We start from the raw sequence: 25,386 nt of genomic DNA on the forward strand, positions 1-25,386 counted from the left end.
TAAATTAAAAAAAAAATGTTTGTACAACCTACAATTTTTTTTAAATTCGTTAAGTAATTTACTGCACCCGAAAAAAAAATGCAGTTCACCTTTGACCGACTCCCATGCCAAATTATTCATCCATTAAACCACTCAATATTCAATGGGCCCATTCCAATTGCCATGAATAACGAATCACGAATACCTATTCACTTAATTATTCGTTTGTGTTCGACAGTTTGTTTCCATTAATAAATTCCCACCAACTGACAGTTGACAAATAAAATCGCTGTCTTTGCCAAAATGAAACGAAACAGAAAACCTAAAACCTCATAAACTAAAGCATGACTAAGCTTTGGCCGCAGGTTTTAGCATAGAAACATCATAAAATCCACAAATCGAATATGAAATTTATGCAAATTGCCCTGCCAGCCATTCAACGGTGGCAGAAGATCATTTAGGCCCCCCATTCACTTCCCGATCGCAACGATTTATCATGGGGCATTAATATTATATTTTGGATTTAATACACAAAAGGACCAAACAATGAAGAGTCTCGATTTAATTACAATTTATGGGATTTTAATTTTGGAAGTGCAATTAACATTTATCCTCCTCCAAGTTTTTTTAAATTTAAAATCGTTTAAAATATTTAAATGGAATTATTTCAAGTGTATGCTAATTGCTTTGAAAACATCCACAGTCAAACTAAACTAAAACAAACAGCAAACACATGTTCACATCGCACTTTTCTGCTCAAATGGTTTTTAGTAAAGATATATTTAAATCCCCAACCCACACACCCTCTTGCCCGCTCCCTTTGGATAATTTGTGTGTTTCAAATTAAAAATGCAAATGATTCCAAAACTGACACAAAAAAAAAACAAAACAAAACGAAGTAATTTAATTTACGTGGCTGAACCAGTTCCCAAAAAGACTAAAAAGTCGTGTGTTTCTAGACAAAAGATCGCCGGAAATTTGAGATCTTTTGTCCGACGACTCATTTTCTATAGGTCGATCGCGTTTTGTGTGTTTTAATTAGAGTGGAAATGTTGTTGGGACCAATTGGCAATTTGTTGTTGGCCTAAACGAAAATCAATAAGCTATGCAAATCGCCTCGAAATAAAATGAGATTTTATAAATTATTACTCTTAAATTGCCATTAATTAAAGGAAGCCAGCGAGCGGCCGAGCTTTAGATAAATATGCTAATCGTTTCGCAACGATGATTTGTTATCGATTTCGGGGGAGAGAAAACAAACGGTGCAGAATCAGACGTGTTTGATCTTTTGTCGAACAGAGAAAACAATTTGCACTTGTCAGCTGGAAGTTGAGTTATCACATCCGCTGACAATTCGATTTATTGACAATCGGCGCTTCGATTGATATTCAACAGGGTGGAATTTCGATGTTCATCGATTTGTATTTGTACGAAAAACGATGTTTTTCAATGTGTAATCGATGGGTTTAACAAATGTGATTGGCGATTTGCATAAATTGTAGTAAAGTTGTTTAATGAGTTCGAAAACTTACTGGTAGGATCCGTGGGTGTTGACGCAGGTGCCGCCGTACTTGCAGGGATTCGACAGGCACTCCTCGATGTCGAAGGAGCAGGTGTCACCATTGAATCCCGGTGGACAGGAGCAGGTGAAGCTGCTGCTTCCGGCCAAGGCGGTGCAGGTGCCTCCATTCCGGCAGGGCGAACTGGCGCACAGATTCTTCGTCTCGCATCGCTCACCTGTGGATAGAGTAAATAGTGTTTAGTCCTTGATCTATTTTCTAATATTATTTGGGGATTTTTCCCCGACAGAATGCTCACCTGTATAGCCATTGGCACACGCACACGTGTACTCCTGCAGGGTCTTCAGCTGACAGGTGCCTCCGTTGTGACAGGTCACATGATCGCAGGCATTCGGCACCGCTATTTCGCACAAGGACTCGTCGAAGCCCAGGGGACACTTGCAGGAGATGCCAGGACGACCGTTGCGAAAGGTCACCTGACAGGTGCCGCCATTCTGGCAACGCATCGAATTGCACGGATTTCGGTGTTGACAGTAGTCGCCGACATAGTGTGAATCGCAACTGGAAAAGATACAGATACAGATTAGCGGTTTGCTATTAAAATGGGTTGCAGGTGGTGATTTTCAAATGGGAGCAATGAGGCACACATATTTTTGCACTTGAAGAAATTCAAAAACAAAAAACTTTAAATTATCGATATTTTCTTCAATATATTTTCGATAATTTCGATGTTTTTAAGGGAAAACACAAATTAAAAATCGATAAATAGTCAATATTTTTCAAGCTTATTTCCAAATGGCGCCCGAGCAGGGACTATTTGGCAAATTTCCTCGCAGTGAGTTCACACATATCGTTGGTTAGCTAGTTTATCGACTTGTCGGCTTAGTTGACCAAAGTCAGGAGCCAGATCTGCGCCGCCCGATATAAAGCGGACTTCAAAGTGTTAAAGCTGACAAAGTAGCCTCATTTCCGCCCCAACTCTGCGGCTCCTTGGACCACTTTCACATGGCTGGGGATTTGGACAAGTTGGAGCTCCAGTTGAACGACAGATGGGTTATCGCATCCAAGTTGATCTCTTAAGCTTGCTTAAAACTTTGCATAGAGGTATTTCTATTTAAATATTTCACTAAATGTACTATAGATCCATAGTATCAAAGCTAAATAGTTTTTCCTCCCCCAAAGATCCCACAGTTTTCCACCGCCAAAGGAAAATCAGTTCAATAAGTTTCCCATAAACAATATTTATGGTGTAAAGAAGAAAAAAGTACTACAAATTGGTCGAGTAATGACAATGATGGAACACAATATCTGCTCTTTACATTGGAGACTCTCTTCTTTTGCCGATTCTCCACTCCCAACTCTTCGACGACAACGACATTATGCCTTGTTGTTGTTACTTTTCCCTTGAGAAAACAATTTTTATGTACGGTAATTTGTGCGCGATCTTGATTGCATATTAAATTTTTTTGCCGCTGCTGCTTCTTCATCGGCTGCAATGAGAAAATTACACGCATTGCTGATGCAGCAGCAGCATCAGCAGCAGCAACATCAAGCAGCACGGCAGCAACATACCGAACAACCAGCAACAAGCAATGAATAATCATTAAGGCGGCTGCTGCTGACCAACCTGAAAAGCGCTGGAGACGATGGGATGTTGCTGCTGGTCCAGCCGAGGAAAAACCGCTTTTCTTTTTTCGTATTATTTCTGCCTTCTTTTTTTTGTTGTCCGATGCTGCTACTTCCCGTTACAAGTGTGTGAAAATGCTTTAGATTTAGCATTAATTTGTAGCAATCCCCTATAGAGGAGGCCCTGCCTAACCTCAAAGTCTGTCGATCGTAATCGAAGACAGCCTGCTAATTTTTAAAGGAGAATTTAGAGAGTTTTCAACACAAAATAAAAAATAAGGTGAGGAGCATAAGTACACTAAAAGAAAATGCAAAGAAAAAGGCCTTTCCCTATTTATAAGGCAATTTATCATCGTGATATTAAAATCGATTTTGTAATAATTTATCGGATTATTTAATGTCGATTACAAAAAATGATTTTATTAAATTTTACAAAATTCCTATTTTAATGATTGTTATTGTTTCCCCATGTTGGTTGATCAATATTTATCGTTTGTTGATCGATACTTTCATAACTTGATACTTTTCATACGTAAATAATTTCCAATGATCGATATAAATCCGCATAGAGCTTTCTTAAAGGTATTTAGCCGATATAAGCCAGCTGATAAGCCCAGGCCAAAAAGGAGAAATAAAACCGAGAAGGCAAACGAGTAGTAGCAGTAGCAAGGGGGAAGCCCCATTCAAATGAGGTGTCAGGCTTTTTGCTGCCTGCCCAAAAGAGAGGGAAAAATGTTGGATGGAAAAATTAATGTAATATAAATTATACACAGGCCAAGCCGAGTTTTTCAGTTCGAGTTGGAAGTTGTCGGTAAGGTAACTTGTTTTGAGAGAAAGAAAGAGAGGGCTAGCAGAAAACGTGACTCGCATTGGCAAATAAACCAAGGCAGCCACTGGGTGTGTTGGTGTGTGTGTTTACTGGCTTTATCTCCTTCTCCCTCCCCATTCTACTCCTCTATACCCCTGATCTGCTTTTAAGCCTCCTTTATAAAGTTGGCCAAAAAGGGAATGAGTCACCTTTTGTCACGTGAAGGAAACAGAGCGGTAAACGGGTAAGAAATTAAATTGAAAGGTTGCAATATTATTCTATCGATAGATTTGTCAGTCTATCGATAATATGGAAAACGTCCCTGTATCAAGTTCTTTAATAGAATAGATTTAATCGTAATTGTCCTATTTTACTCTATTTTTTAAATTTCCAAATCTTTGAACAGAAAATTGCTCGTGAGAAAAGCTAGCGCTAATCTATCTCAGATCAGATCAAATGATTGTATCTGTATCTGCATCTGTATCTACATCTCTGCATCCGTATCTCCGCTTCCAACTCAATTTGCGGTCGGCGATCGGGGACAGAAATTGTTCACAATCATAACTGCATGAAGTGAATATGAAATATACATAGCTATACTATATATATATATATTTATATTCGCTTCTCACGATCGTTCGATTGAATGGGTAACCACAGCAGCTCGTATCGAATGGATTATGGATTTCTGGGCTAGCTGAACGGCTGGGCGGCTGTTTCGCCGTAGACTCATGGTTTATAGGCAAATGATTTAATGTCATCGCCCGATGATCATTCATCGACCACTCCGCTCGACTATAGCTATATATGGCTTCCAGAGATCGAAAGACAACTCCTCTCAGCTCGCCGCTTGTCTTTCGAGTGTCTAATTTCCCCAGTGCAATTCACACGCCTCGTGCACTGCCAAAAAGTTATTATTTCTATATTACTTGGAATATTAATCAACATGAATTATAATTGATAATACATAAACTACACTGGACAAAATTATTCTTCAAGAAATTCAACTTCTTTGGAACCCAAACCTTTTGTACAGTAAGCACACAAACAACAAACAAATATATCAAATTTATATATTCAGCTTTCTGCTGATCCTAGCACTTTATCACAGAATCGGTAGAGAGAGGCAAAATAAACTGCTTATCGCCACACAAATACTCCCCAGACACTCTTGAAAGATTCCCATTTGTTTAATTAGCTGATAAGACGACACCAATTAGTTGTGCTTGATCAATTTGTCTGAATGGGTTGATAGATAGGAATTTTGAAAGGCTTACTTTGTAAGGGGTGGCTGCTTATCAAACTGGGATTTTTCACTTCCCAATTAAGCTTTGATCCCCATTAAATCTTTCGATTGGTGTGGGATTCCCATGATTTGTTTTGACAACAGCAATATTGATAGGAAATGATCTTTGAACTAGGAATAAAATAATGTTAGATTTTTTATGCAAATTAAAATTAAATTAAAAACCGAAATTTAGAAATAATTTATAGATTCAAAAACTTTCATTAACTGCGCTTTAAAAGGAAACTTTACCCCACCTTAACCCAAAATACGAGAACAATCAAGATGATCTGTGGCGAGAAGAGGGGAAAATTTAAAGGTACCGAGAGCACACTTCTCGCATTACACATGCTCACTCCGTTTTTCTCGGTTTTTCGGCTTTTGCTGAGACGTGTTTTTCACGTGAAAATGTGTTCGCTTTTCCATCCGCAGGTGCAACACGCCCAAATGCTCGACGTTCCCTATCCCCGAGGCCTTTATCTATCGCTTCCTTTCACCCAGACATTTGGTATTCGGTATTTGCTTAGCTGTTCAAGAACAATGGCAAAAGGGAGGACAGAGTGGAAAAGTGGAAAACCGAAATGAAATGCGTGACCCCGGCTCACTAACAAATTTTACACCCAACAAATTTTCTTTCCGTTCTGTTTCCATCCATGTAGCTCACATAAATATCTATCTATCCATCCATCCATCCATTTCCAGCTGTTGTTTGTGGAGAGATTTAAGGTCTTCTTCGGTTCTGTTTTTGTTTGATTTCCCATTGTCCGTTGAGCAGGTAAAAGAAAAAGAATGCATTTTCTGACACTGGTCCGTCAAATGCTATCCACACAGGTTCCAGTTTCCAGGTAACGAACTATAACTATATACCTGACCCAATGCCATTGCACAACGTGGTGATTTCTTATACGGAATCCTCGATTTTATTAAGCTTTTATTGGTTTAATAAAGCGGAAAAAGTTAATATCGATATGAAGCATAAAAAACGGTTTTACGATGCCTCGTTTCACTTTGTTCGACTTGTTTGTTTTATGCAAATGATGATCAATCTAAACTGTCGCCAATAAAAACTATCTTTATTCAGTCAGTTTGGAATTTTTAAATTTTACTGTTTGATAATAGCATAAAACATCATGTCATAAAAGTGACTATCTATCTGAACTCAAATTAAATTGTGTTTTGTGAGGAAAGCTTTTATAATAAATGAAATGTTTTGAGATAAACGTTTTTTCTAGAAAGGGTTTTTTAGAAAATGTACCTCTTTTACAATATGGTTTAAATCGAAAATTTGATAACAAATTAAGGTTCTAAACTCAAATATTTTTGAGATGTGCCTTTCCTATATCAAAAGCTCATATAATAACCGAAATCGACATGCAATATGTAGGATGTGATTATAGAAAGAGTTCCCAAAAGAAGGTGCTCCCCATCGAAATTTCGAAATGATTTGTCGTCGGCAGTAGAAGAAAAAGCAAAGGTATTTCCATATATGCATAATTAAGAGATGTAAGCCTGGGAAAATCTTTCATTTCAGTTATGAGAAGACAAAGCTCAGATTTATGTAATGCATCATTCCACATTCGAATAATTAACATTATGCCTTCTACGCCTCTTCTTCTTCTCCTCACCCATCAACCAACCAACCATCCATCCATCCAACGAACCATCCATCCATCCATCCAACCATCATCATCAACTTGGTCTACCATCTTCAGCGTTTCGTGAGAATGCGCAACTTAATTGAGTTTCAATAAAACGTTTTAATTTGACCAAAGAGAGAGGCAAAGAGACCTGGCTAAAGGAATTTTGTACGCCAACGCCTTGGCTGTAGAAAAAAAAATAAAAAAAAATAAAAAATACGATAAAAACAGAGCACACACACATAAAAATATAAAGGGAGCAAAGGGTCTGTCTCCTGTTCAAAAAAAAAATGTAAAATGCAAGCGGAATGCACAATAAATATTCGCTACGCTTTTTGGGTAGCCAAGATCTCATGGGATGGGCCCGAACTCGTGCTCCTCGCTCTCCTCATCTCGAGACCCTTGTTTCTTTGGAGCTTGTGTAACACAGAAAAGCAATCAGAGCAGGTTGCAAACAAGTTTTAGCCCGAACATCCGAAGGATGTTCACAAATATCTGTACATATATATATATATATATATGGAGAGAAAGATATATATAATATAAAATGGCTGCCGCAAGTTAAATGTGTCATCCCAGCACAGATGAAAAGTTGGCTTTTCCATTGTCATTTCCAGACCATAGAGCATAGAGCATCGAGCCCCATGGCCAATGTGCTTAATGATCAGTTAATTAAAGTAATTGCAGCCTGGAAATGCTTTTCCCCCTTTTTTTCACTTTTCGAGAAGAAAAGAAATGAAAAAGAAAAAGACAAGGGGCATGAAAAGAAAAGAACAAGAACAAGAACGAGAAAGAGGAAAAGGTAGAAAGCAGAGAACATTTTCAAGTGCAAAGCGTGTGAGCCAAGAGTTCAAATAAAAACGTAAATTATTCTCCTGCGGTGAGCGTTTATATATGTGTGTGTGTGCGAGCATTTAGAAACACGCACACACACACATGCTGTGTCTGGAAAACAAAAGACTTAGGCAACGAACTTTTCTCACTCGATGGTTAATTCACTTTCTGATGATTAAATACGTCTGGATATAATGGTTTAAATCGATTCAACTCGAGATTATTTAATTGGGTACCAATTCGAAACAGTTTTTCCTAAAATAGACAAACCGAACTCAACGATTCTTGGGTTTCCAAACAAAATATTTCGTATGTGGCTTTTCTACAACTAAATTTGTTATTATAAAATAAAATAAAATCTAAATATTATTATCAGCGAAGCCTGCCCGAACAGAGTTTATTTCCTCATTAAATGCACTTCCACAATCAATTCAAGCTGATCTCGTTTTGTATTCTAAAATAGTACAACAGTTTCAATGGCTGATCAGTTGCCTTTTTTGATCGCCAAGATCTTGGCGTCCGTTGTAAACAGAGTTTTCTAGCCTCCTCTATGGAGAGACCACTACACATGTCAACCGATCCTGGCCCGCTCTTTCCTCAACTATCTTTGGGCAATTACATAAAAGCGCTTGGCTCTTAGCCTAAAACTGCGCGATGCCAGTTTAGTTTTTTTTTTCTCTTGTTTCGTTTATATATATTTCTGTGCAGACTCTTGGATCTCTCGGGATCCGTGGGTTATTTTATTTTGCTTTCTGGCTCTTTCCTCGACTGCCTTGCCTTGGTTTTGGTTTTTGCGATGATCATCAAAGGCACGATCAAGCCAATGGCCATGTGTATATGTGCTGGCCGCTCTTTCTTTAAGACATTTTTTTTTCCTTCAGTTCGGTTTGTTTTGTTTTTGATTTGGCGATAAGATCGCTTTGAACTTTTGTCTTGAGCTTGAGCTATTAGAGTTGGTTTTTTTTTTTTGGCCAACTGATCCTCGCAGATCGTTTTCGGTTGATCCATGCTGATCCATTTACCACATTTTCTTGATTTGGAATTGCTCTGGTTGTTTCGGTTTTCTCTCTCTCTCTTCTGGCCAAAAAGCTTAGCTTTTATTTGGCTTTTACGATCGCTTTTCCGACTGCCAGCTTGTTTGTTTAATTGACTCGATTGCCAACGGTTTGGTTTGGTTTTCATTTTGAGTCAACCGACCACGACACAACAATTTTTTGTCCATTTCCATTTCCATCTCATGTCAAATGTCATGTAGTCTGCGGCTCAATTTTGTCACTGCCATCATCTCAGAACAATGAGTTTGATTTATATGGCCAAAGAGCCGCACAAAAAGCGAAGAAAAAGGCATTTCTTACTAGCGGTTTATGACATGTTAATGAGCAGCATCTCTTTCGATGCGGAGACCACGCCCCCAGCGCCCCCTTTTTTTGGCGGAAATTTCTTTTGATGTATTAAACAGCTTTTTTGCGTTCGTCTTTTTTTTTTTGATGAGTCAGTGAACCGAACATCAACAAAAGCAAAAAATAATGGTAAATAAAAATGAATATTTAGCACGAAATATGAGAGGAGTTTTTTTTAGAAATCCGTCGATACTAAACTTTTTATGGGTCAATGGATGTAAGGAATTTGCTAACTTAACATTTTTTTTAAAATGATGATTTAATAAGTATTTACTAGCCAAAAATTTACAATTAAAAAAATTTTTCATCTTACAAGAATTTGTAGGTTGCTATAAAAACATCAGCTAAAATCAAACTGGATCTCTAGAAATAGTGGAAGCATGAGTGTGCGTCTCCGACCGAGTGGAATGCAATTCGATCTTAACTTTTTGGGTGTTCTTGCAATGAGTTTTTTGTTAATTATGCCATGTATGTAGGTTTGCTCGGCCCGCTTCACAGACTCGTAAAAATTGTTGACGACAGTCTGTCAAAATATATGGATATAGCGATCGTTTCACCGACTCGACTCGACTGGACTCTCTATTTATAATAACTCAAACAGAGTTATGCGTTGCGTACGTGCCGTTTGTTTTGGGCCGCATTTGATTTATTGCAGAGACAACAGAGAGAAATAGACAACTACAACAGCTAACAAAAAAAGGGAAAAAATCGAGAAATAAATAAAAAAGACAACACATGGAGGAGGAAACAAAATACGAAAATCGAAATACGAGGCGAGTGAAAATCATGCGAACCGGGCTAAAGGCACGAACCAGAGACTCCCAGACTCTCGTTTAGGTTCAAACCGATTTGCCAGGAATGTCGCTCGACAACGAGCCCGATTTGATTCGATCCGCAGAGAGAAGAGAAGACTGCAGACTGGAGACCGAAGACTGAAGACTGAAGACTGGAGACCGCAGCCGAGCCAAGACTAAAGATTGTGCGGGCGCTTTTGTCTGGCCAAACAACAACTTCCCTCCTTTTGTCTAGACGAATTTCGAGTTAAATTAAAAAGAGTACACACACAAAAATCCCTTGTCCTTGAAGTTGAGCTCTTGATTGACATATGCAAATGCCTTTCAGTCTTTCTGTCCCTTTCTGAAGATATAAATATAATATATCTGCCTTAAATCGATTTCATTCAAGTTGTTGGAATAAAATAGACTATCTGAACTGACCGACCCTTGGGTTAAATCAGGAAATATTTGGTATGTGCCTCTCTTTAAACCAAAACAGCTATAATAAATACAAATAAGTAGATTACTTACGCGCAGTAGATTTTGCCATTGAGTTGTGTGACGCAGGTTCCGCCATTCTGGCAGACCACACTTGTGCAGGAAAGGGGCACCAACGCGGTATCTGCAAGGAGAAATGGAAAATGTTTATAATCAATAGGGGGTTCATAAATGAAAAATATTTCTTTATGGATTATAATCCATACAAGTTTGCCATAAGTTAGGCTTAGCATTATACCAATCACAAAACCATTTTTCAGTTATTATGCCAGGCTTCCTATATAAATTCTTATAGACACCTCTTCTCCACTGACCATCCACCATATCTGTAAGATCATGCTAACTTGTCGCCCATTTATGTCTACTTAACATGCCACATCGTTGTAAAAAAAGGAGAGAGAGAATAAAAACATTCTTGTTCGGCTTGCAGAAGATCGGCAGATCGTATATGTTTCTCGGCCTTTTAAGGGCAAACAGGCGGCATGTCAAAGTCATTGTCTTCATCATCATTATCATCATTGTTGCCAATCACAGACAAAAAGTTCACTGCACTTCAACTGGCCAGCGCTGCAGAAAAATAGTTGGATAAGAAAACTGAAACTTGTGCAATCAAATCAAATTATTATTATGCACAAAAAATATCCACACACATAGCAAAAAAAAAAAGTAACAAAATAAAAAAGAAATGAAGGCACACAAAAATTATGCTTATTCCATTGAAAAATATCTGGCACACAAAATTAAACAAACGAAGCCGCAAACAAGCAATCCCCCCAATTTCACTTCACCTCTTCAGGTTCTGTCATCCAAAAAATATATCAGTTATGTACAATTGAGCTCAGAAGCATAGTTAACTTTAAGATCTATTGAAAGGTTATTTTTGTACTTTTATTTTCAAGGATTTTTTAAAATTATAAGAACATGAAATAATTTTTTAATAGTTTTATAATAATTAAACAAACTTTACTTGAATATTTTTAACCTTATTTGCTATTTTTTTGCGCCCAACTGTATTTATGTTTGCTAATTGGGCGTGTGGCGATTTCCTGCGCTGAAAAAAGCCAGAAAACCGAGGGACGCGGGGTTCCTAACTCAGCTGAACTCGGGCTCTTCCAAGCGCTTCAGTTCATTTCGGTTCTGTTCGAGGCGACGACAATAAGTTTTGATTGCCCCCGTCAGGCGGAGATAAATAAATCGCTTTGTCTGCCGAAAGGGGCGGTGGGCGGCGGGGCGTGGCCCTGTAGAGGGTGCTTAAACATACACACACACACACAATGAGTGACCACTGTACCGCCATGCATACACAAGCACAAATCAAATGCAAAAAGGCTTAAGTTTAAGCGCCAATTGAATGCACAAATTGAAAATTTCCAAGAAAAAGTAAAGTAAGCTAAATGTTTATTTTTCACAATAAATTCTTTTTATTTTTAATTTGTTTTGAAATTATGAAATATTTGTATTTTATATTTTTTTAAAATCAAAATAATTTCATATTTAATTTGTACTATGAGAAATAAATTTCATACTTTTGCCAGACTAATTTTTTGCTCACTGTCTTTCGTCTCCTTTAAACATTGATGATCGATGGCTTGTGGAGAAGACGTGGCATAAATCCCAAAGATATATAATCTGCACGCATACATATATACGCCTGATTAACTGGCTAATGACAATACATAAATAAAGCTGCAAAGGAAGCAACAACAAAAAAAAATAATAATAAAAAATAAGAGATAACTTTAAATTGAGTCACATCCAATGTGTGCACAATATTGCAGAAATTTATGCAAAAGGAAAAAATTATTGCAGCATGCTGAGATGTTGCTCTGCATTTGATTGTCTTCGCTTGTCCGCGAGTGTGTGTGTGTGCGTTTGTTTGTAAACTAATTGACCTCAATTAGTGTAAAAAAAATAAAACAGATGCAAAAAAAAAATGCCACAAATCTAAAAGAGAAGCAGATATAAATAAAACGCAGTGTCAGTGTTGTGGGTGCAGCCTCCAAAATCAAATGATTGGGTTAAGTTACTTTAAAGTTCTTATTTATCATAACATTTTATAATATTTTTAAGTAATTTGTAATTATTTTTTTAAGCATACAAATACTTAATTCAATATTCTTTTTATTTGAATGGATTTTAATTCAGTTTTTTAATGACTGTTCATTTTTATTTATTTATTTGGGAAAACTTTGAGGAACTAAAATCTACTGATTTATTTAAGCTACTTTATAGTTCTCATTTATCAAAACATTTTAAAATATTTGCAAGTAATTTATAATTATTTTCTATGCATGCAAATACTAAATTAAGTCATCTTTATATTTTTATTGCTTTTAATTCCATATGTTTTTATGTTTTTTGATAATTTTGTTAATACTTTTCAGGAATTAAATGATTTTTCTAATTCTGTTAAACGAAGAATATGTGACAAAAGTGCGTACATAAAATGGGCACATGTCTGAAATTGAATTATACGAATTCCAGGTAAAGATCACACAAATGGGGACAGAGCTTAAATGGTTTTGGTTTTTTTTTTCGAGAGGTGTGGCCGGGGGCTTATGACTCTGTTTAATTAATTTGCCGGCAAGAAAGGCGAGAAAGACAGAGATGGCAGGCGGCAGCTCAACGCTTCATCGACAGAGCGTGAAAAGATTTTCAGTTTTTCAGCTGGATTTTTTTTTTGTAGTTTTCTGCCTATCTGAGCATTTTTTTATTGCGTGTGATTTACCGCACACATGTAAAATCAACGTGGAATTGTTTTTGGGCCCGGTATTTATGCGCCGTTTAAGCAGATGCCCACGGTGCACATGCTTTTCCGCTTTTCCACCGCCGACAAATGAGCTGTTAATTGCTTGACTTGGCCCAAACCGAGTTAAGACCTAATTAAACTTGCTCAACGATATGTGTAATAGAGATTGGCCGTTTTGGTTTTGCTCTTGGTTTCGCGGGCAAATCCGGGGAATCTCTCAAAGTCACGACAATTTACAATCAACGATGAAAGCAGGCGTGACTGTGACTTGCAAATATCCGTGATATTGATCGATGAAAATGGAATGGAAACGACAGCCAAATGTTGCATGTAATAAAGCCGAGTAATTTTTTTTTAAGGGTAAATGCATTTTTAAATTTAATTTATTAAACATTAAACAATTTCTAGGTAATAGGATTATAAACTTTCTTTACAAGATATAAACAATAAAATGTCATTTACCATTTGACACATATTGTTGGCCAACAATCTCCGCCATAAAGCGATCAATGAACCACTTGTAATTAACCGAAAAAACAATTTACATACATCAAACAAATAAAAACGACAAAAAAAGAAGCCAAGACAATAATGAAATATCTCCGCTGGTTTTTTCTTTATAAATGGCGCTTATCGAATTTAAATTTTTCGCATTACCACATACGAAAAAAAAACAGAAACAACAATGAAAAAGTAGCAAACGCTATCAGCATAATAAGCAACAACAGCTGCGACAACTAAAACAAAAAGCAACCACACCAAACTAAAACAAGAAAAACACCAACAAACACAACAAAAAAATCCAAACCACGGCCAAAAATTTCTCACGCTTTTCTCTAGCAAGAAAAAAAAGAAGAAATAATAATAAAAACAAAAACGTATCAACAAGAATGTCAGCAAGTGAAGATATAAAATAAAATGACAAAAAAAAGTAATTAAAGCTTAAATTAATTCTAATTATGGAGCAAGAGGAAAAACTATCTTGTTTTGGATTGGCACACGTTCAGAGCAGAGGATAAGTAAATAAATTTATTTTCGAACGAAATCGGAAACCGAAAGACCAGTAGCTTTTTTCGGCCTTATCGCCCCCCCATAAAATAAATCCATTCCGCTGGGCCCACTTTCTTATCCAAATTCAGTTTGTTCTCAGGCTTCCTTCAAGTTTATTCATGATTTTTATTTGACGACGATTTCGCCACGATTTTTAATTTGATCAGAAAAAATTCGCAATAAATAAATTAAAGTATCTAGAGAAGGTATTCCTATCATATAAGGGTTCCTAAAGGGTTAATAAAGACCAAGAAGACAAGCTCCCCTTTATGTAAATCGATTATATTTAACTGACTTTTTTTAGAGTGCTTTCAACAATAGATTCTAAATGGTAGTATTTAATTATATTTATTTTCATTCAAAAGGTACTGTTCTTTTGGCTCAGCCTAACAGTTTCTTCAAAGGAATATTTTAATTTCCGCCGAAATAATTTTTATTCAATTGCTTATTGATCGTTTAACCCCCGCAATTTGAATATCTTTTGTTTCCAATTTAATATTCTCGAGTGTTTCCATTTGTAATTGATCTCTTCTTGCTCGTACATTCATGCACATTTATTTATTTATGTCTGAAGTGTATGGCGAGATGATAAAAGAAATTTTTATAAACAATTTGCGTCGCAAAAAAAACTGCAGCACTGATAAGCTGCCAAAGAAAACGGAGTGATCATCGAACGATCATTATTTCTATGGGAATCGTTCAGCTGATGATCGCAAATTGCTGCGGGGGCCAAGCAATAAATAAATACTTTGCCTACATAAAATGTGTAATGGCAAATGGAAAATTGCTTAGAAAGAAGTACAGCTGCGGAGAAAATAACGGAGATAGAAAAACGTATTTTCAAAAGCAATAAGAAGACAGGAACAAAATTAAAAGACTAAACCAACTAAAACAAAACATAAATATTTTTAGGACTATCGAGAGTCAAGATAATCAATCGATTTAATTGATAACTTTATAAGGAAGCTTTTATCTAGTTTCTTATTTTGGGACTTACATCAAATATTAAGTTAAAATTTAAACTAATGGGCTAGCATGATTTTGCGTTAATTTAGTATAATTAAATATTTTTCTAGAAAACCTATCGATTTAATCAATACTTTTTTTTTTATTTATTTATAAACTATATTACTTATATAGAAGTTGCCCTGGGCAGTGGAAAATGAGCGTCTTGCAGAGGCGTTGTAACAACGGCAGCAGGCAACAAAATGCGGAAAGATTGTAAAGTGTTAATGAAAAAGTAGCCGAGATCGCTGGAGAAGCGAGTAGCAAAGGGGGCTCGAGTGGAGGGAAAAAGGGGGAGTGGCGCACAGGGGCGGTGGGGCGTGGGGGGCGTGGAGCGGGGGCAAGTCGTAAAACGTATAAACGAGTGTGGGAACCGACGTCAACGAAACACAACGTCTCGCTCTTTCTTTTGGTCTTTTTGGGTTATGTGGCATGGAATTTTGTCTTGGCTCTGGCTCTCTCCCTCTCTCGCTCTGTCTTTTGTCCGTCTCTTTCGCGCCATCTATCTGCATCTCTCTCGCCCCACTATCTCTATCTCTGCTAACCCCTTTTGTTTGGTCCGAAGCGTCTGCAGCTTTTGATAGATTAATAGGCCACTGTCGTCGGCGATAGCAAAAATAAAAAATGAGGAAAAATCGAAAAGAAAAAATAAATATATATAGAGAAATTAAACTAGACTTCCTATCGTTGCCCCCCATTATCCCCGCCCCTGCTTTTCCCATTCATACTCATAATTTTGGATCACTGGGGGAGGAAGTTTGTGGTTTTTGCGGTCTACGAAATTGTTATTGCAACATATGTTGAAATAGATTTTGGATTAGACGATTTTTGTGAGGCGGGAAAAACCCAAGGGGAAATGCCTGGGAATGTGGTTTATGGGTTGCCTGATTGATGTCTTAATGAGAGGCTTAGGACCAGATTTGTATATCAATTTGTAAAGGAAAAGAAACAGGAAACCTATTGCTGCAATATTTCTAAAAAGATAATGGAATAAAGTTCATTTTTTTGACGATGATTAAAATTTTAGAAATGAAAAATATTATAAAAGTTAATGATCATGACCAAATAAATAAAGGGAAAAATCTGTAAATAATATTTTACAAATATTTTAATTTTTTAATTTTATTTATAGATCAGCAGTAATATTTCTTATTAACCAAGTAAAAACACCCAGTTCTTAAGTGGCAAGCAAAACCTTTCACAGTTGAGCGCGGTTTCCACTTGATGATCATCAGCAGTCGTTGTTTTCCCCCCGTTTTCCACGCCGACTCGCACTTTTTATTTTCCCACATGAGAAGCTCGGATGATTAGCATAATGCTTAGCCAAATGAAAGATAATATTATGAGAATAATTGACCTACCCGACGATGTAATTGAGTGCATGATAAGAGGGGGTGGAAAATGTTTGTAATTTTTATGTTGTTGTTTTTGGGAGGGAGGATGAGTATGATAAACAGCCCTCAGGAAGGACACACAGCTGCAGTTGTAAGTAATCTATATCTATATGTATGTATGTATTTTGGTAATTCAAGTGCACTTGAAAACATATGCGACACTTTGACAAAATCCGCCCTCGCTGGGGGAAAATAATATATATAAAATATATATACAGAGAGAGAGAGGGAGAGAGCGAGAGCAAAAGAGAGGGAGCTAGAGTTCAAGAGGTCGAGGCTGTAGGAAATGCGCGCCAAACTGAAAAAAGGGCCACGCAGGCGCACAAACAAAAAGGGTTGTTGCTCGAAAATCCATAAAAATAATGGCATATGAGTGATATTGTACGCAGTGTCTCGTCTCGTCTCTCTCTTTCACTCCTCTTGTGTATACTTTAAATAAACTGAAGCATTTAACACTTCCGGCAGACAACAAACCAGCGTGTGAATGTTTAGTTAAAGTTCGAAAAAGGAAAACAAAATCTATATATATATATGAAAGCATAAAAAAAGAAAGAAAAGTCCAAGTCTTCGATTCATATTTACTTTCCGCCTCTGCTAATTTGTCACTGGAGATAGAGAGAAGAAATGCTAGTTCTTCCGGCGCCGCTCGGCAAATGGCCTTATGCAAATGTCGCGCAGGTTGCAAGTGCTAAGGGAAAAACCAAAGAGAAAGAGTCTCAAAATGCAGAAGATGCATCCGAAAGATATGCCTAATCAATGCTAAGTGATCGTTGGGTTGAAGGGGAGCCCGAGATGCTAATGATCGTTGCATAAAAGATTTAAGGCCTTTAAGAAGTAGCTTGACATTTCCAATACACTAACCCTATATCATTTAGGTTTTGTAATAGAATTCATAAGTTTCCGGGTTTTTAAATGATTATAACATCAAATTTATGTTTTGAGAACATAAAACTTTGGGTACAGTAAGTTGAAAATATTATATAAATTTTTAAAAAATCCCAAAACAATAAATATTTAAAAACCATTTTCTAAAAATTTTATTAAAATGTGCTACATTTTTAGAACAGAGAACATCCTTTTAGCATTTCCTTGAGCACTTCCAAAAAGCATCTTAAGTACTTTAGAGCCAACAACTGTCAGATGCTTGAAATTTGAGATACATTTTCAAGTGGCAGCCTGAAGCATGTGTTTATCTCAGTGTTTGTGTATCCTGCAGTTCCAAAGGTATATTTTGTATTTTTTTCAAGTATCTGTCGTGGTATCTAGTTACTTTACATTGTATCCCCAGACGAACGCATAACCTTTATCTTAAGGTATTCCTAGTGGGCAGTTAAAGCTACTTAGTCTTTAATGTATATTGTATATTTATTATTTTGCAATGGATTCCCCGTCTTTATGATGCCAATGTTTCTTCAGATGGATCTTTTAGGGTTCTAAGGCTCTTGGGACCACCATGAATTTTATCATTCGGCCATATTATCCCGTATCTTTTGGCAGGGCCTTGCGTTTTCCTTCGACCTCCGATCGTTATTATTATTATTATGCAAGCCAAAGTATCTATGCATCTCTCGAAGTCAACCACTCACTTGAGCTTGGACCGATCTCTATTTCTCCCTCTACAGATGGTTCTCAAACACGCATATGTGGAGGAAGATGGGGAAGGAGACGGATAAAGAGGAGATGGAGAAGAAGGAGAGGCCGCAAAGAAGACAAAGTCGGAGCAATTTCAGTTTCAACTTGAGAAGACGACGAGCACACGATCGGCGACTGTCGTCGATCCGCTCAAGTGTATATAATGATGATTGTCATTTTTCATTGCCTCCTCCGAAACAGGATAGAAGACGGGAAAGAGACGGCCATAGATTGAGGGATAGACAGAGAGAGAGAGAGGGATAGTGAGAGAGCTTGGCCAAGAAGTTTCTATGCCAACTGATTGCGTTTGCCCAGGAAATCGTAAATTTCTTTAATGGCAAGACAAGAGCAAAGGAAAAAAAATTATATTTAACACAGCAGCATATAAGAGCAATTTTCTAATTATTTTGTATTTTTGGGTTTTTATTTGGATGGATAGAAAACCGAAACTACTTTTTTTTATAAAAAATAATTTAATAGAATTGGAAACTACGTTAATAGAATTGGAAACTACGTTAATAGAATCGTTATAACTACAATTTTCGCAAATTATTTAGCTATTGTTTTAAATTTATTGAAGACAAAGTAATTTGAATGAGTTTGGAATGTGTAATTTTATTTTTGATATTAACGCGAATTCTTCAGTAGCATTTTTGGATTTCCAAGTGAGAGAGCTGGTTGTACAACATAGCGTGCATTTGCGACGGGGGATTTCCAGGAGGCGTGGCAGGGGCCCAGCCTAAAAGCCCAAAAGCCTGGAAGACAAAAAGAGACCGGGCCAAAAGCGAAGGAGAGAAACCAAACCAAACCAAACAAGACACTTTGGGTAATATCTATAAAAATCGTTGCTGGTGTGTGTTTCTGCGAGGGGGGGAGGCAAAAGGGGCGGGGCTGGGTCGAAAGGAGGGGTTCTTCTGAGGTTGTCAGCCTTTTTTTCATTTTTTTCTTTCTTGTATCTCTCAGATACTTCTACTTGGCGATCGCGTTCGCGTTCAAGAACAAGCCACACAAAGGAGAGAAGACCAAAGAGACCAGCCAAGAAAACCCAAGAAAAGAAAAAGAAGGAAAAAAAAACTAAAAACTTGTTCGGTCAGTGCGTTCGTCTCTGTTTGTGTGTATCTTGTATCTCTCGTCTTGGCCCAAAGTAGTAGTAGTTGTACCTGTATCTGTATCTGCCGACTCGAGATGTACATGTGTTGGCCATAAAGAAAACTCATTAAACTGGCCATGGCAGAAAGAGTAAGTCAGGGCGCACTAATTCGCCTGGCCATCATTAAAAGTCAATAAAAGGCAAGAGGAGAAGATTCAAGCTCGGAGATCCAAGATCCAAGATGCGAGCGAAGCGAAGCCAAGCTGAGATTCAGAATCCATACAATCCATGGATTCTTCTAAGCCGATTTAATTGCAGCCGACACATGTGAGGACTGTTTTCATAATTAGTTTACTCATACACTATATATATGATAGATGGTTGGGTTATAATGTTATAATGTTATATAGAGAGGGAGAAGAAAACCTCAATTCATTCGCTGGCCATTTGAGGCATTTTCCCAAGACAAAACTTGGAAAGTAGTTGTCAACACACATTGCAGAGAGAGATGGGCTGGGAAAATGATTTTCATGTTTATGCAATGACTATGGGAACAAATAACAAATATCAGTTAAAGAAAAAGCAAAAAGAAAAGACAGACAGTGCGCAGAAAAAACATTGCGAATTTCCGGAGAGCGAAGAGTTTGGGGCTCGAATTCTACCTGAAAAACCTTGCCAATTCTGGTTTCAAAGGTGTGTCCCGAAAAACAGGATCGAGAGATCGGGATCGGGATCGGGATCGTCTGGAACGGAACTGCTCTGCCGTATATCCAATGCCATATCAAGTGACCAGCCAACAAGATTCCTCTTCTCCTCTCCCCATTTTGATATTTTTTTTTTGTATTTTACTTTATCACTTACAGGTTTTTTGTTTTTGGCCAGGCGAAAGGCAAGGAGTAACAGCAGATTTAACACTTGAGAAATTAGCCGATTTCATATACCGTTTTTTAATTAAGTCTTCTTAAGTTACTGATGGGAAAGTTATATATATTTTGAGTGTGTGTGTGTGTTTTTTTTTTTTGAGCCTTCGTCGGCGGTGTCGATTAATTAATAAATGCGACAGTAAATGGTCGATAAGTGGCTGTCTGGAATTAATTGAGACGCCGAAATAAAAGAGAGACTTTCACAATAATCTGGGCTTTTAAAGTGCGGCGTCCTTGGAAAAAGGGTTTTGAAGTCGTGAGAATTGGCCTGGTTTTTTCTTTTTGGGTGTCATATTTTTACAGTGATTTATTGATTCACCTGAATTAATTAATATCAATCGATGATATAAATGCTTTTTAATGATAATTTGATTTGAAATATATTCAAATTTAGTTAATGGCAATTGCATGATTTTTTTTTTTTAATTTTAATTGATTTGGTTACATTAAAAGCATTTATTTTATGCTCATATTTCCCAGCAATAAATCTAGATAGTCCCCTACCCTCATCATCCGCTGGCTGATCCTTCAACTTAAGTGCTTCTCTTCCCCTTTTAATTTTATTTCCATTAAATTTAGTTGCAACTTTATGTGGCTGATCCATTGCGATCATAAAATGCGCATTTTACGACCCATAACCATGGTTATATAGTATTTATAAAGTATTTACTGGGGTCTAGTCGGGTCTAGGGCTAATTAAGGGACCGTCGTCGTGTGCGTGACTTACGAAAGTCAAGAAATGTGTTTTTATATTTTTTTTGTTTTGTTTTTCGGGGTGCGCACAGGATATACAGGAAATAGCTGAGGAGAGCAGGCAAAAGATACAAAAGTATCTCAACCGATATTCCCTCTCTCTCTCTCATATATTGCTTCCCTCTCGCTCACTCACTATATATCGTAATTTGATCGCTGAGCAAACAGCAAAAAGGACGCCAGGATTCAGGGGTTGCTCCTGCCTTTTTCCTGCTGTTTCACTTTTGGCTCCGGGAGCCCAGCTGTCGTTTATTCTTGCGATACGCTATATATTCTATATGGTCCCCTTTGCCCCGAGATATGATGAAATCGAATGCGGTGGTTGGTTGTTGGCCCGCCGAAACCGTTACGTGCCACATTAAACCTGCGAAAAAAAAAAATAATATAATACCCTAAATTGGTGGCTAAATGCAGGCGTTCGATCGCACAAAGTTGAATAAACTTGGATTGGAGCAAATGGGGCGTAAATTTGTGAGAACTTAATATGCACAAAAAAGAGGGGAAATTAAATCTCAAGAAGATTTTTTAAAAATTTTAGACACTTTTTTCGTCTTTTCTAAAATTTGTAAAACATCGAATTCTAAATAATTTAAATTTAGATTTTTTTTAACAATCATATAGAGGGTTAATATGATAATTAATTTTTTAGCTTTTTTCCTAGCCCATTTACTTACGTTTTACTACAACTTCCTTTTGCTAATTTCTTGCAGCTGAAAAATGCAAATGTTTTGTCGCTCGCAAAAGATCACACGATCGCCCATGGCTAATAAACCCAGACAAAAAAAAAAGAGTTTAGGAGGCGGAAACCCGAGCTCAGGAAATGCCTAGGTAAAAGTTATAAACATAATAGTTCAATGATCCTCAGTTGCAGCTGTAAAAGAAAACATGAATTCTGGTAACGATTATTTAATTGCTGGGAAATGATCAGCTGCACTGATTGATGGATCTCAAGACCCTCAAACATGAAACTATATTTTCAGGTTCTGAAAATCTATTATATTTTAGAGTTGAAAATTTCATAAATTGAGAGACCAAATCTGGATAATATTATAATGTTTCTAAAGTTCTTAAAATTGGTTCGGAATTAGAAAATCATTTTTTGGGCTGCTTTCCCTTCGCTCCGCCCAGAATTCCGCCTAAAAGATTTCGAGTTCCGTGAAAAGTTGACATTTTGCTGAGGCAATCGACCCTAAGTACACCTACAACCGATCCGATCCGATCCGGTATTTACTCAATGATTAGACAACGGCCGTTCCATATGCAAATACCAAATACCAGTTGTCAAATAAAAACCCTATATGCACATTCATATATCATACGGAGGAGTTCGTTTCCAAGAAGTTGGAAAGGAAGTTGTCCTCCACTCGATAAGCAAATAGCGCAGCGAAAACACAAAGGAAAAAGAGCTGGGCAAAGAAAAATTTGCCTTTTGCCGACGGTAAAAACGATATTTTTTTTATTATTTAACTTGGTTGTTTTTTCGAAAAGGTGGGTTTTCAAATCTGAGAGAGCATGCGCAGTCAGCAGAGAGCCGAAAAGAGGAAGAACAAGTATGAGAGAGGCAGAGAGGAAACGAGAGAAACCAAGGAGAGAGAGAAAAAAAAAAACGACCACCTGTCCGAAAACTGACAACAAAGCGAAGCGAAGGAAGACAGCGAAAAGGAAGCGCGGTGAACACAAGCCACAAAAAGGAAGGCGAAGAAGTAGGAGCAGCGCAAAAGGGAGACGGATGAAGAGGTGGTGAAAAGTGAGGGGGGAAAACACAGACTTTTCGAGCTGCATTTATATTGAGATTCGAATTCTCTTAAAGTCCTGAAATTCCTTAAAGTTAAGATCATAAATGGTATAGGGTTATGTTTTTAATGTAATTTATTAATTAGTAAAACTACTAGATTTATAAGGAATTTAACCGATTTGAAGGATTTTTTTTTATAAGAAAGATTTATACAACAAACTATATCCTACAAAATGCACTCACAACTAAATTTTAGGAATATTACATAAGAATACCAAAAATATGAGGATAGTTAAAAAATAATAAATTAAGTTGCCAGTTAAAGGTAATACAATTGGGCAAATATGAGTGGAAATTCCTTAAGTTAAAAGTACATTACAATGTCAATGAATTGGAAATTTTGAAGTTTTTAATCTAAGAAATTGGGATTACAAATTTCTTAACTTAAGAGTTATTGAAAGAAGCAAGAAGAGTTATTAAAAAGCACGGATAAATTTATAAGCAGGATAACCATAGGTATGTAAATATGTACATTTAAATTATTCGTGGTTTTTGTGGCATTTATGGGTTAGGAAGGAGATCTTATAGGTAAGTTCGAGTGGGTTAAAGCTAGGAACTAAGAATAGCTAAGAAGTTCTAAGAAGAACCATTAATGTAGTAGTTCCCACCAATAATAATACTATCTAAAACTATGTGACTTGACTTAAGGATCCTTTGAGAAATCCTTCCATAAATATAATATAATACCATATAAAACAAACTTATTCCATTAAGTTGGAAGTTCTGGGAGTCTTAAGTCGTATTATGGATCATTTGAGAGCCCTGGAATTTGTGTGTTTATGCACCCACCCTATTTTCTCCCCCCCGTCATTCTAAGCGGCGTCTCCGCTTTACTCACCAGTTCCGCGGACGGTGCTTGGCAAATTCGCAAACGCCAGCGTCAGCAGCAGCAGAGGCAGCGACGCCGACAGCGACGCAACGGCGTGCATTTTGTTAATCCAACAACAAATCCAAGTGTTTGGTGCGCGACTGCGACGTCGGCTGCGCGGCGATTGCATTGTAATCCAGTTTTCCAGTTAACCACTTTTCCAGTTTTTCACCTCTTCCTCTTCTCTGCTCGGTTTCTTTGCGGGCTCTCCTCTTTGGTCTCTCTCTTTGAGGATGTATTTTATTTCGAGGATATGGAAATTTTAAAGTTTTTTATTTCTATTTTGCGGGCGGTTTTTCGCTTTGATAGTTTCAAAACTTTAGATCTTAAAGCTTTATTTGATCAACTAAGAGGAGGCACTCTCCCGACGACGGCGACATTTTCCGTTTTGAAACATTAAAAAAAAAATGGCAAAAAAAAACAGCGCTCTTTTTTGTTGCCTTTTTTATATTGTGAGGATCGAGCAAAAATTCAAATTCAAACCGACGCCGCACGCTTGCGTATTGCTCTCTCCCTCGTTCGACTCACTCGCCTTCTCACTCACACACACGCGACTCGGGTCAGATACACTTTTCGAAAAATCCTTGTTTCTTTCTTCTTCTTTTTGTGTTGTTATCCCTTCCACAAGAACTCCTTTTTTAGCGGCGTTTTTTGTAGCGCCATTCCCGTATTTTTTCTTGTTGTTTTTTATTTTGTATCCTCTATTTTGTTTCGGTTTTCCTTGCACTCACTTTCAAAAAAAAAAATAACTGTGCTGTGTGTTTTCCAGGTTCCTCTGACTTTGCGATCGTCCGCTCTCACAACCGTTTCGTCCACTCAAAAAAACCGTTTTAAAAACCGATCAGTGCGATGGTGATGTGAAAAATATATCAATGAATATATCGATGTTTTTTTATAAAAATAAATACTATCGTGAAGTTTTATCAAATATCAAAAATATCGATATATTTATGCCTTGGTATATTTTTCCCACCTCTGACTCTCTCTCTTCTCAATAACAGAAATGTTAAGACCAAATTTTATTAAAAATCTTCAAAATGTAAGAAAACATTGTATCTCATTCGGTTAAATTGAGAGGAGAGAGAATGCCGATCTGTGCGCGGTAGGGATGTGAAAAATACATCAATATATCGGTATTTTTACTGGTACCTTTTTCGGCCGCATTGGCGCTCTCTTACCAATACGTTAAATGTTATATTAACATGTATGTTAAATTGAGACGCTACGATATTTTTTATATATTTTCACAACCCTAGTCAGAAAAGAAGAACGTCGTTGGGCATTTTTATCGCTTTTATTGGCTCAGCCGTTAAGTTTCTTAACCATTTGGAAATGCTGCGAGATCGGTTGAAGAATAAATAAGGCCCGGGGAGAGTGTATCCGCTAGGCCAGGAGATTGTATCGGCTAGCTAGGAGGGTGTATTCGCTATGTCGTGGGGTCAGTCCTAAAAAATCTATGTAAAAAATAAAACGAGCTAAAAAACTTTAAAAGCATTCTCCAGCTGCTGTTCTCTATTAAAACTATCACTAATATTGCTGTCCCAAAACTTCCAGAGTACTTCTGTTCATATATACATATGTATATTCTACTTACAAAATGGTTTATTTTTCAAAATGTTTTAAACCCAATTTAATGTGGTTTAATGTTCACCCATTTCACCATTGACGCACAAACAAATAAGACTTTATTTAATAATTTGATTGATACAAGAACAATTTTTGTTTACATTTGCATTTTACACTTCATGCGATCTTTGTAATTTT

The 25,386-nt window shown here is 37.0% G+C and overlaps 1 protein-coding gene across 1 annotated transcript in view; it reads right to left on the reverse strand.

Moving 5' to 3' along the window:
• N (neurogenic locus Notch protein) overlaps positions 1-24,448 on the reverse strand; it is a 42,815-nt gene extending 18,367 nt beyond the window's left edge. Inside the window, exons 1-4 of the mRNA XM_017153659.3 lie at positions 23,593-24,448; positions 10,397-10,487; positions 1,798-2,060; positions 1,512-1,716 (exon numbers count right to left, since the gene is read on the reverse strand). Coding sequence (XP_017009148.2) covers positions 1,512-1,716; positions 1,798-2,060; positions 10,397-10,487; positions 23,593-23,752 — 719 coding nt within the window. The 5' untranslated portion in view covers positions 23,753-24,448. The remainder of the gene's footprint in view (positions 1-1,511; positions 1,717-1,797; positions 2,061-10,396; positions 10,488-23,592) is intronic.
• Positions 24,449-25,386: the final 938 nt, after the last annotated feature.

The sequence above is a fragment of the Drosophila takahashii genome, chromosome X (genome assembly GCF_030179915.1).
Source record: "Drosophila takahashii strain IR98-3 E-12201 chromosome X, DtakHiC1v2, whole genome shotgun sequence".
Classification (NCBI taxonomy): Eukaryota; Metazoa; Arthropoda; class Insecta; order Diptera; family Drosophilidae; genus Drosophila; species Drosophila takahashii.